Source organism: Chaetodon auriga, chromosome 17 (genome assembly GCF_051107435.1).
Source record: "Chaetodon auriga isolate fChaAug3 chromosome 17, fChaAug3.hap1, whole genome shotgun sequence".
Taxonomy (NCBI): domain Eukaryota; kingdom Metazoa; phylum Chordata; class Actinopteri; order Chaetodontiformes; family Chaetodontidae; genus Chaetodon; species Chaetodon auriga.
This window is the reverse complement of record NC_135090.1, coordinates 15,992,023-16,003,229: the sequence shown is the minus strand read 5'-3', so window position 1 is coordinate 16,003,229 and position 11,207 is coordinate 15,992,023. Positions and strand designations below refer to the sequence as shown.

The 11,207-nt window shown below is 41.7% G+C and overlaps 2 protein-coding genes across 3 annotated transcripts; one reads left to right on the top strand and one right to left on the bottom strand.

Annotated features, from left to right (window-relative positions):
* The first annotated feature begins 1,375 nt into the window (after positions 1-1,375).
* On the top strand, positions 1,376-5,222 carry LOC143335213 (trypsin-3-like). 2 transcript variants are annotated; one of them, XM_076754477.1, is made up of 5 exons: positions 1,376-1,415; positions 1,564-1,717; positions 2,846-3,099; positions 4,011-4,147; positions 5,061-5,222. In XM_076754477.1, the coding sequence occupies exons 1-5, from the start codon at positions 1,376-1,378 to the stop codon at positions 5,208-5,210; spliced, it is 735 nt and encodes a 244-aa protein (XP_076610592.1). In that variant the 3' UTR covers positions 5,211-5,222. The 2 variants fall into 2 exon arrangements, with proteins under 2 accessions (XP_076610592.1, XP_076610593.1); XM_076754478.1 differs by having other exon boundaries at positions 2,846-3,103; positions 4,027-4,147.
* Positions 5,223-5,262: 40 nt separating this feature from the next.
* Positions 5,263-10,840, bottom strand: LOC143335214 (small ribosomal subunit protein eS19). The gene is made up of 6 exons (XM_076754479.1): positions 10,521-10,840; positions 10,186-10,256; positions 6,778-6,878; positions 6,226-6,409; positions 6,075-6,129; positions 5,263-5,820 (listed from the first exon to the last, which is right to left on the bottom strand). Exons 2-6 carry the CDS (start codon positions 10,254-10,256, stop codon positions 5,773-5,775), a joined length of 459 nt encoding a protein of 152 aa, XP_076610594.1. The 5' UTR covers positions 10,521-10,840; the 3' UTR covers positions 5,263-5,772.
* Positions 10,841-11,207: the final 367 nt, after the last annotated feature.

The following is an 11,207-nucleotide window of genomic DNA, read 5'->3' as shown; positions in this document are numbered from 1 at the left end:
ATCTGCTCTCTCTAGAAATTGTGTATATATACACACACACACACACACACACACACACACACACACAAGTGTCAGGACTGGGCTGCAGGAAAGGATGAAACCAGGGGATCAGGACCCCTATGACGGGTGGTGAGATTCATTTAAAGGGTCATGAAATACTTAACAGAGTGTGAAATAAGAAATGATTAATAATAATTAATTTTTTTTGCTAATCTGTATTTTTCTTTTCTGGAATACTGTACCGACTTCCTCAGGGCTCAAAAATTACTGAAGTAAAAACTGCCTGAGACAGGAAAAGTACTTCAACTGCTTACAAATCAAAGACAAACTCTATGATGGGTCACGAGTAACCACTGGTTTGTATTAAGCGGTTGCAAGCAGCCAACTGAACTTAAAGGTCGAGTGTGCAGGATTTAGGGGCATCTATTGGCAGAAATGTGATATAATCATGGTTATGTTTTCATTGGCGTATAATCACTTGAAAATAAGAACAGATGTGTTTTTGCTATCTTAGAATGAGCTCCACCATGTTTCTACAGTAGCCCAGATTGGACAAACCAAACTCAGCTGAAGAGAGCGCCTTTCCCATTTCTCACAGCCACTGTGGGGTGAGATGAGGGGCACTAAGGCAGTTGTAATCTGCAACCTCACCACTAGATGCTGCTAAATCCTACACTCTGGACCTTTTCACTCATTTCCAACCCTTTTTTTACTTCTGACCTTTGACAGCCAAGTAATGCCTACTTATGACCCTTCATCATAGGCTGCATGTCGTTGAGGGGTCCTGAACCCCGGGTTGGGAAACCATACAGTTTTGGAACAGTCTTATCAGAGCTTCTATGGATTATTGAGAAACCTCTTGAATGTTCCTGCTGAGTTGAGACCAGTGACACCTGCAAACTGTTAACTGCTATCAGGCATATCAATAGTTACAGTAAGTTACTGTACAAATATTCACACTGTAGGACATGTGACATCTGTTCCACTACACATCACCCTCTAAAACTAGACTGGATACATGTCGATAAAACAGTATCCATCCTGACAAACATAGAAAAGGGTGTCTGCCTGATTTCAAAAAGCATGAGTTGCATCTGTGCATATTAGACCATACTGGGTTCAAATTACATAATTATTGATCACAAAACTGTCAAATGAAGATTATGGTTCATTCAGAAGTTCCCTTCAGTGAGTTTTATCCCCAAGTTCTGACATCACTCAAGGTCCTGCTGTTGCCTTCAGCCATATGGCTCTTTCCCAGAACAGGGTTTTGTGTTTTACCTTCCTGACCTTGAGAAATCTGGGACCATAAAGGCCAGTACAGATGTATATAAAGAGTTACAGTGTGGACTCATAGATTCAGAGAAACGTCGCCATGAAGGCCCTGGTATTCCTGGCTTTGCTTGGAGCAGCATGTAAGAGACTGACAAAATGATATATTTATCTCCTGTTACGATAAATAACTTCAGGGTCTTGCGCACTTGTCTATTTTTTTAATCTATGGCACTGATTAAGTACTCTTGGTTTTCTATATGTCATTTCATACCTCATGTGCTGTTTCAGTTGCTGCAGCTGAGGATGATAAGATTGTTGGCGGGTATGAGTGTCCCAGACACTCTGTTCCCTACCAGGTGTCTCTCAACGCTGGATACCACTTCTGCGGTGGATCCCTCATCTCCAGCCAGTGGGTGGTCTCTGCTGCTCACTGCTACAAGTCGTAAGTACAGGAGGTCACATTCTGAAAGGCCACTTGGGTCAAAACGTCCATTACATCCAACTATTGATGTATTTGACTTAAAGGCACATGGAATTTCATGAGTATTGATTCAAAAAAAAATGTAAAATGCATAAGAGTTTGTAAGCAACAATTAGTTAGAATGTTATTTTAGCAATACATTTGCCCCAAACAGATAGCATAATGGCTAGTTAGCAGGGCAACTAACAAACTGCATCCAAACACACATGAAAAGTTGAAATACGAAGAGCACCAATGGATCCCAACAAAGGCATGTGGGGAGCAGCTGAAAGATGGATGTCAATATTTTCTTGGTCTCAGATCTGACAGGATGCTGGACATAACCACTGCAGTTAATATTGCGAGCAATATTTCTTTAAACCAACTGAAATCATTCTGATATTCTAATTCTAATATTCATTCTAACATTTCCCCATTGAAGCAAAAGATTGAAACCGTACATCATTCATCTCAACCCAGTTGAAAAATCCTCCCAGCTGGACCAGACAAGTTCCGCCCAACTGAGGCATTGCAGGAGGCATTTTTATTCTCATTGGGCTTTTATTTAAATTATTAGTGGACTATCAAGATTCATGTAGACACTGCTATTGGACCTTACCAGTAACAGGATCAGCTGCATTCATTTAATGCAAGCAGAAACACACATACAACAGTTGCTTACAGTCTTAAACTCTTCATCCCTCAATAGGTGCACACTATAAAACAAAAAAACTACTGAAGGCCCATGAGAAGGAACAACACTGTCTTCCTATTCACAAATAAAAAAAAGTTTAAACTTTAATACATGAGAAACAAAACGCACCCTTGGTCAGTTTAACACACACTAGGCTACAGCTCTGGGACAACTTGTCACCTACGGTGGCTAATGTAAGCTAACGTTAGCAAACTTTAACTAGCTAAAAATGTAGCTAGCTTGTTAGCTAATGCGTCGGAATGACATAACTGAGCGCTGAGCTTGGTCAATAACAAGCTGTGTGGCTCCATCAGCATAATTGTATTTTGTTGCCTTTAAATAAATACAGTTAATACAGAAATATCTGTTTCAGAAAACAGACTTTTAAATGGTCTTAACTTCCACGCCTCCATCAGTCGTCTCCAGGTCCGTCTTGGTGAGCACAACATCGCTGTGAATGAAGGCACCGAGCAGTGGATCGATGCCGCCAAGCTGATCAGACACCCGCAGTACAACAGCTACAACCTGGACAACGACATCATGCTGATCAAACTGAGCCGCCCCGCCACCCTCAACAGCTACGTCCAGACCGTGGCCCTGCCCTCCCGCTGCCCCGCGGCCGACGAGAACTGCCTGGTGTCCGGGTGGGGCAACACGTCCGCCAACGGCAGTAAGTTGGGAGTGAGAGAGAAAGAGGGGGATGAGAGAGGCGAGGTCAGGAGTGAAGTCTCAAATCATGATGTAGGATCACTAATACGGTGATGAGTTATTCAAATAATATAGAAATTATAAATAGCAGCAGCCCCGACCAGCATCACCTTGTTACTGTGTGGATGTGAATGAGTCCAGATTACACCAGACTGGGTTTAATAACCATCAGAGTTAAACTTTGTCTAATGTATGAAAAGAATGCAAAAGTAGTGTATGTGAAATCCAAAGAGGGATACTCAACATTATCAGGCTCTATCTACCTAAATATCTGGTAATGCTGTAGTATACAAAATTAAAAGAGGTGGATAGTGTGACACCGGACACCTGTTGGGTACAGGTGCAGCACAAATGCTTAAATGTGCAATTTTATGTATGGAGTTCTGTTTACTCATCACCAGGAGTATTTCTTAGACTTGGAAGACAGCTTTATAATGCACTTTGACTTGATTGAGGCCAGTGTTCGGTATGTTTTGCAATCGTGCAGTGCGACATGCAGCTCTAGATCTCATGATTTAGAGCCCCAGCAAATAGCTGAAACAATGGTTTTATTTATTGACATTGCTGTGATTCTTCTATTGAATCGTTCAGCCCACAAGATGTCAAAATAGTGAAAAATGCCCCCAGGAATTTTCATTGTCCAAATAACATAGTTGCATTGCTTCTTTTGTTCAACCAGTGGTTCCAAACCAACATGTGTTATAACAGATCTTCACATCATTTTCATTGACAAAACAGGACTCAGTTTTCCATTGAGAAACCAATTCATCAACTCATCACTGCATTATGCATACCACATTATTTCCATGTTATTTGGAGTAAATGTTGCATTTGTATAGTGCAGTAACAGAGACTTGCCTTCCCGCTCCCCAGACAACTATCCTGACAGGCTGCAGTGCCTGAGGCAGCCCATCATCGATGACAGGATCTGCAAGAACGCCTACCCCCACCTCTTCACCGCAAACATGATTTGTTCCGGATTCATGCATGGAGGTGCCAGCAGCTGCCAAGTGAGTTGGACTAAACCACAGCGAACACACAGGGAGTCAGGCGGTACATGAGTGTCCGTCTCCTCCAGCAGTACAAAGAGGCTGAGATCCAGGGTTGTTGACAAGCATCCAAAAGTACACAGTATAGCTCTTATTTCTCACTGAACATTGAGTATGCTTACATGCAAATGATACATATACCAACTCTAATACCCTTTAATTAAAAACAGAGGCTTATATTTTCGCCACTGCCACTGCTGCGTCTGTATCATTGACTGCAGGAGGATGATGAAACACTGCTGCAAGAGACACATGTTCACCCTCTGAGCCTTTCCTCTTCTACTGTTTGGTCTAGAGTCTGGTAAAACCACAGTGGAAGGATGCTGAATGTGTTATGCTATAATTATTAAACAGTACATTGATATAAAATAGTAGATAATTCTATTTTCATGAGTAATGGGCTCTGAATCCCCAGCACACAACCACCTACACCAGTCATTCACTATGTAGCAAATACCTGTTAACACAGTGGTTTTATCATAACACATGGGTGATACTGGTATATCTCTGAGTTGGGTCAGGCGATATGATGATATAGACCAGGATGCAATAGAAATGTGTCATCCATCTGAGCTGTTTCCAAATCGTTCACCTTCACTCTGTGACATCACTGTTAGGTGGCTAAACCTGCAACAAAGCACTCCTCTGACCGCACCCAAAGGTGAAAGAGGCTGGAAAGTACCAGCCAGACGGTGCAGCAAAAGCACTGCTTTTCAGCCTGGTGTTAAGTTACTCTTTAATACAAACATCTGCGGAGAGGTTTGGCTTTTACCTATTGTTCTTGAGTTGCAGTGCTCACCACAATGACAGAATGTACTGTGCGTTCACTATGACCTTCAGAGTAACATTCTTCTTCTTCTGCTTGTATTTGCAGGGAGACTCTGGTGGTCCTCTGGTGTGTAATGGTCAGCTGCAGGGAGTCGTCTCCTGGGGTTATGACTGCGCCATGCCGGGACATCCCAGTGTCTATGCCCGTGTGTGCCGCTACAACAGCTGGATCAGTACCGTCATGAGAAACAACTAAACACACATGGTCACCCATACGTCCACGTGCAACTTGACATTACTGCGCCATACTCAGTGCACATACTCAGTTTATTTGGAACAGCCTGTGTATCACTGTATCATTCACATACATCATAAATAACATGTTTAGGCATAATATTCAGTACCCAACAGACAAAGAATTGGATAAATGAATAAAAATATACGTTAGCATCCATTGCATTCGTTTTGTTTTCTGCATCGAGTTTCACAGTTGTTGGCAAAACAATATTAACATGCTCTTGCTTGGTAATACTGTAATCTCAGTGCTTCTGAGTCCATTCAGTGGTTTGCTGAAACAAGGCCGCTGCTGTCTTGAGATTCATTATGAAAACAAAAAACAACCCTGAAACTGTGGCAAAGCATCCATGTGTAATATTTAACTTATACATACTGTGCTACTGACACATGCATCTCTATGAAATGGCCTTTGTACTCAGTTACTGTGGGCACTGGAGTGATATGGGAGACAAGCAAACTTGAGTAAATAAGCAGGAAGGCATTTCTGCATTTCACTCGTCTGGACTCTTTGCATGCATTCCTCAGATGGCGCTTTGTAAACTTCGCTGTTTCTTATTTGCTGAGGCAACCTACACATACAAAGGAAAAGACAGAGAGAGCAGAGGGGATAGTCATGCAGCTATATCAAACAGGGAAGCATGTGCACTGGTCATAAAATGATTGAGAGATGGTGTGTCAATAAATACAGGTACTTAAACATTACAGCATAGTTTTAATTATTGTAAATACAGTAAAACTAACAGAGAACACAAGAGGGGGCAACTCTTATGCCCCATGCATAAATGCTATATGTGATGCAGGGATTCAAAGTTCAACAACCTACCTGACCAGCAATCCTATCCAGATCTCTCTGGCCCTGAGGGGTAAGTCTCCGTCCACTGTAAGCACATGTTTAAAAAAACGCCACATCCATCACTTAATCAAATCACAACATAGTCATAAACGCAGTGTCACTTTCTCTCTCTCTCTCTCACCCATTTGGGTCCTTCTCCACCATCTTGAGGCCCTCCAGAGCCTGGAGGACCTTCCTCGCCACGTTCCTGGAGCCCACGCTGAAGTGGGCAGGGCACACGCCGTTCCTCTGACGCCCTCCGTAGACCTTGATCATGGAGCCCACGCCGACCCCCCCTCGCAGGTACAGGTGACGAGCTGTGGATGCTGGTGAGGCGTAGAAAAACCACACAGTATATGTTGCAATATACTCTTGCTTAATCATCTGAAATGTTCGAAAGACATGAAAGCAAACATTCCAGCTTATCAAATGTGTGACATTTTTCTCTGTAGACCCTTATGCTATTGTTACTGTCAGTATGCCTGAGTCGATAACACACACAGCAGCTGAGAGGGGATTATGTGCATTTGCTTTCATTGTATATTGTACCAATTTTGGAAAACCTACTCATGATAGGACGGACCAATATTACACAAGTGTTGGGTGTATGTTCATATATCACATGGATTCCTAAAATGGGGTTCAGAGAGCAGCACCAATCATTTGTATGGGAAACACTCCCAGTGTAACCGACCTGCTCTGGTGTAAAACCAGTTGTCATCGCAGGGAGCCAGCTCCTTATGCCTGGCAAGCTTCACGGTGTCAACCCATTCTGGGACTTTCAGTTTGCCAGACCTGAAAAATCAATTATCAGTAAATGTGATGAATCAACTTACTGAACTGTTTCCTCAAACAATATAAAATTCATTCATTCAACACATATGTATTCGGTAATGTGTAAGAAGAAAGAAGTGTATGTGGCCACTGTGGTGTCACCCATTGGTTTGTGGACTGCTGTTCTGAGTTTGGCATTTTGGCCACCGCCATTTTTTTTGGAGACAGAAGTGACCATATTTGTATGACAGGGTGGACCTTGGGAGGAGTTAGGAGTGGATCTGACTCCGTATTCTGCCTGACTGCACCTGGCTCCTGGCTACACCATGCAAAGTCTCTGCTAACAACGTTACCTTCAATCATTTTTAGTAAACTTTATAACAAAGCGTTAAAGTAATCTTAGTAGCTATGATTGACAGGTCACCATGGTCGCAACTTGTCAATCACAAGTCATGGACATCAGAGTTTTATTGCAGCAAATGTCAATTAAATGCTGGGACTCTATAGCTGAAGTGGACATTTTCAAGAAATAGACAGAGCCACACCAACGTGAACCTTATTGCTCACTAACTGGCTCGATTAATGTCAGTGTGGAAGCCATTAATTGTCACTTTGCATGTTAGGAGTTACATTGATATTCAACTTTGGCCAATTAGTGATATTTCAGTGAGTACAAGATCACACACAGTCGAGGCTAACTTGAAGAGTTTATAATGTCTAATTATTCAGTTTGCTAAGCTTCTATTGGCACTATTATGGTCAAACTATTGTTTAGCAGTTTGAGGCTCAACATACCCAGCATGGATCAAAGTATGTGGACACCTGAATTTTCAACTCATATTTGGTAGTTGAACATGTAAAACCAAAACCATGGACTTGCCAAAAAAAAAAGTATGTAGACAGGAGAGTCTACATACTTTTGTCAGTATAGTGTAGTCATATCATAATCAAACACCTTCGCAGGCCTTCTGACCCTGCAAGTCGGTGGGTCACATGACATTATACCTGAGGATGAAGCCATGTCAATTATTAGCTATATCGAAACTCCTGTAAAGATAATAAGATGTAACAATGTAAAGCTTATCCCGGCTGAACTGCATAAATATCTCTCTGGTTACTTCTAAATAGCTCTTCATTCTCTGTGGAGTGTAAAGATATCACTCAAGGCCTCATCTGGAGGCATGCATAATGTGCACTCTGTGGGGAAAAAATGGAGACAATAAAATCTATCCATCATAGAATTTAAAAGACTTTTTTTCTATTATTTCTCAAACAGCCTGACTCCCATCACCAAGGCTTTTAAAGCTTCAAATCAGCTGAAGCACTCACAGGTTTCCCTGATTCTGTCACCCAGAAAACACAAAGCATTACTTAGCACAAGGCTGAATGCTATGTGTAATTACTTTTACATGGATTATTACGCCACCCTGTTCATTGTGCAAAGGGCTGGTTAATATCACCTGCAAAGGGAAACAAGGACGGTCTGAGTTTCAATCTACAGCGCCGATAAAAGAACGACTCAAAATCATTACCCACCATGTTACGGTTAGCGGTGGCTACATAAGCTGTAGCTAACAAAGAGCTGCTCAGGCTTCAGCCCTCCTTAACTCCAGCTAACCTACCCTACACTTTTAGACGGGTGCATTTAATAGTTTGATTCACAGGCATGAACGCAGCGACAGAGAATGCCAGTTTTAAAACCTGGCTTCAATGATCAGAAGTTGAGCTTGCTATCTGTTCTAAATATCACTCCACTTCAGCGGACACCGTGCATTCACTTCTTACAAATATAATGCCCATATCCTGAATGCGAATGACCATCGTGGTTGACGTCTGCCGTCTTGTCTGCAACCAGGCCTATCTCACTGTTCCCAGGTGTCTGTGACATTTAGGAGGCTCTGAAGGAAGGAGTTTCAGTTCCACCTCAACATCCCTGCTGACTCCCAAGCTGTTGCTGTGATTTCTCACATATACCGCAGCCCACATACAATATTTATACCCACATTTGCTATGGCACGTCTTTAATCCCTTCACACTGCTATCTGCAGACCCAAGATGCTTTACACATCACCCAGTTCCATTTGTCTTCCACTTGTCTAATCAATTTGTTTGTGACTATTTTGGTTTAATACATTTTATAGATACTATTTATGTTGGTACATATAGTAATTCGTACCTTTGAATTTTGTTTTTTCATGCTTCACTTTAAGTAGATGCTCAAAATGTCCCTGTACTATGCATCTATACTTGTATTTCTGCTGCTGTCGCACTCAACCTGTGTTACATACATCTAAAACAGGCCCATGCCTGCATGATCTTAGCCACAGGAATAAGAGCATCACTCCCAGTGACACATCGAAGAGGATGACACCCTTAAAAAAAGTACAGAGCTATCTGCAGTAAAATGTGCCTAAACTAATTAAATGAATAAATAAGTAACTGTCCCGCCCCTACACCCCTCCTCCAAACAGCAACTGTCCAGTCATAGCTTGGTAACTGTAACCAGGCATTGGCAGGCCTGTCAAGCTTTACATTTCTCTACATGTTGGTGCGATGTGTGTGCGGAGAGAGTTTGGAGGGTGGCGTCTTTTCTGTAGTCTTTCAAAAACCTAAAACACAAGAACAAATGTGTGACGAATGGATTAAACATTGTCTTTATCTGCTCTAAAAAGCTGAAAATGTTAGCATGTCTGGCTAACTATCATGCTACATAATTATGAAATAAATGATCATGTGAATAAATACATACAAAGCAAACACCATAACCATTGGACTGTCAAATATTCCAACACAATTTTCACACTATTCTCATTATTGTTATGAAATGTTGCTTCTCTCTGCTGTTTTTCCACTTCTTTTCTCAAAAACACTTTTTCACTTGTTTGTTTATTCAAAATTGTAAAAATGCAAAAAAAAAAAAAAAAAAATTCACATAATCCATATAATGTGTTTAGCGGCCTTACTGTGTGTGTGTGTGTGTGTGTGTGTGTGTGTGTGTGTGTGCATATATATATATATATTACACCTCTCTCTCACCAGATTTTCTGTGTTATCTATGTTTATTATAGTGGCTCTTCAGTGAATTCCTGCAGAGCTCTTTCCTGTTATTTCAATAAACAAAACATTGTTTTATTTAATGGTCACTTGTTATGAATGAGGAAATGACTAACTATAGCTTTAAATAAATAAAAACGCAGTATGTAAGTATTTTCTCATAGATTAAGGTCAATTCTTATTTCTGAGCCCCTGACCTTCATTGACACGCCATCAGTCTGTGATTGACAGGTGGATACCAGCCAGTCATGCAGTGCTTTGAGCTTTTACTTACTTTTTGAGGAAAGCTGACAGAGCCCTGACAAACTCCTGCTGGTTGACATCTTTCACCGTGACACTGGGCATCTAAAAGGCAAATTGGACACAAGGGTGAGCTTAAAATCAAATTAAAAATATCTCACAGAGTGGCTTTAGGAGCCAAGATGCACCGTACGCAGCAGCCGTTGCGACGGCTGGAACTCTGACATTTTTTGCTAACGGTGGTTAGCTTCTAGCTAGCTAAAATAACTGAAAGGTTTGTTATTAACTGATAGCAGGCAATATGTGACACCCCTGATAGTTACCCATACACACAGCTCTCATATTATCCAGTAATTGCAAATATCTTACTTTTAATATACCATACAAAGCCGGCAGCCAGGTGGTCAGGTTTGGGATGATGTTTAGCCCCAGTTTAGCCGATGGTAGCTAATGCGGCGAGGCAGTTCAAGGGAGGATGCTAAGGAGGGAGGGGGGGCTGCCCTCATTTGGAAAGGCTCATACCGTAGCCTGAATTAACCTCACCAGCAGCTTCAAATTCCTCCTCAACTCAGCCCTTAAACCAGTGCAGCTAAAACACCAACGCTAATATTCTCTGTGTTTATTTTAATCACTGCGTGCCTCATCCGTGTAGCACGTTGATGCTTAAACAATGCTGAAAAAGGAGCTTTGTCACTGTGATGAGGCTGGCTGTGAGCTATTCCCGGCGGATACCAGCAGAGGGCAGTGTTGGGGCACCTTTTTCACATCTCTGGCCCATTTCTCTGTTTCATCAGACCCAAAGGCTTTTCAAGAGGTGTACTGCAGTCAGCAGGCAAGGGAGAAGCACCAATGCAATGAGTTAGAAACACTATTTATTTATTTATTTATTTATTTATTTGTTTTTACCAGACAAGAGCATTTGCTGCCTGCAACATGTTGCTCTTATTTGTCTTTCATATGCTGAAGCGTTTCCTCTTTTGAGGCTGATGCAGCTGATCTGTAAAAATGTGCCTATGGCATAAAAAGAAATTCAGAAGTTACTGTCGATTATGATAC

Excerpts from the sequence above, each read along its gene's own strand:
- LOC143335213 (XM_076754477.1), top strand. The coding sequence starts at position 1,376 with ATGAAGGCCCTGGTATTCCTGGCTTTGCTTGGAGCAGCAT. Across the intron at positions 3,100-4,010 it reads CAACACGTCCGCCAACGGCA|ACAACTATCCTGACAGGCTG; the intron begins GTAAGTTGGGAG and ends CCCGCTCCCCAG. Across the intron at positions 4,148-5,060 it reads GAGGTGCCAGCAGCTGCCAA|GGAGACTCTGGTGGTCCTCT; the intron begins GTGAGTTGGACT and ends TTGTATTTGCAG.
- LOC143335214 (XM_076754479.1), bottom strand. The coding sequence starts at position 10,256 with ATGCCCAGTGTCACGGTGAAAGATGTCAACCAGCAGGAGTTTGTCAGG. Across the intron at positions 6,879-10,185 it reads CTGTCAGCTTTCCTCAAAAA|GTCTGGCAAACTGAAAGTCC; the intron begins GTAAGTAAAAGC and ends TTGATTTTTCAG. Across the intron at positions 6,410-6,777 it reads CTGGTTTTACACCAGAGCAG|CATCCACAGCTCGTCACCTG; the intron begins GTCGGTTACACT and ends ACGCCTCACCAG.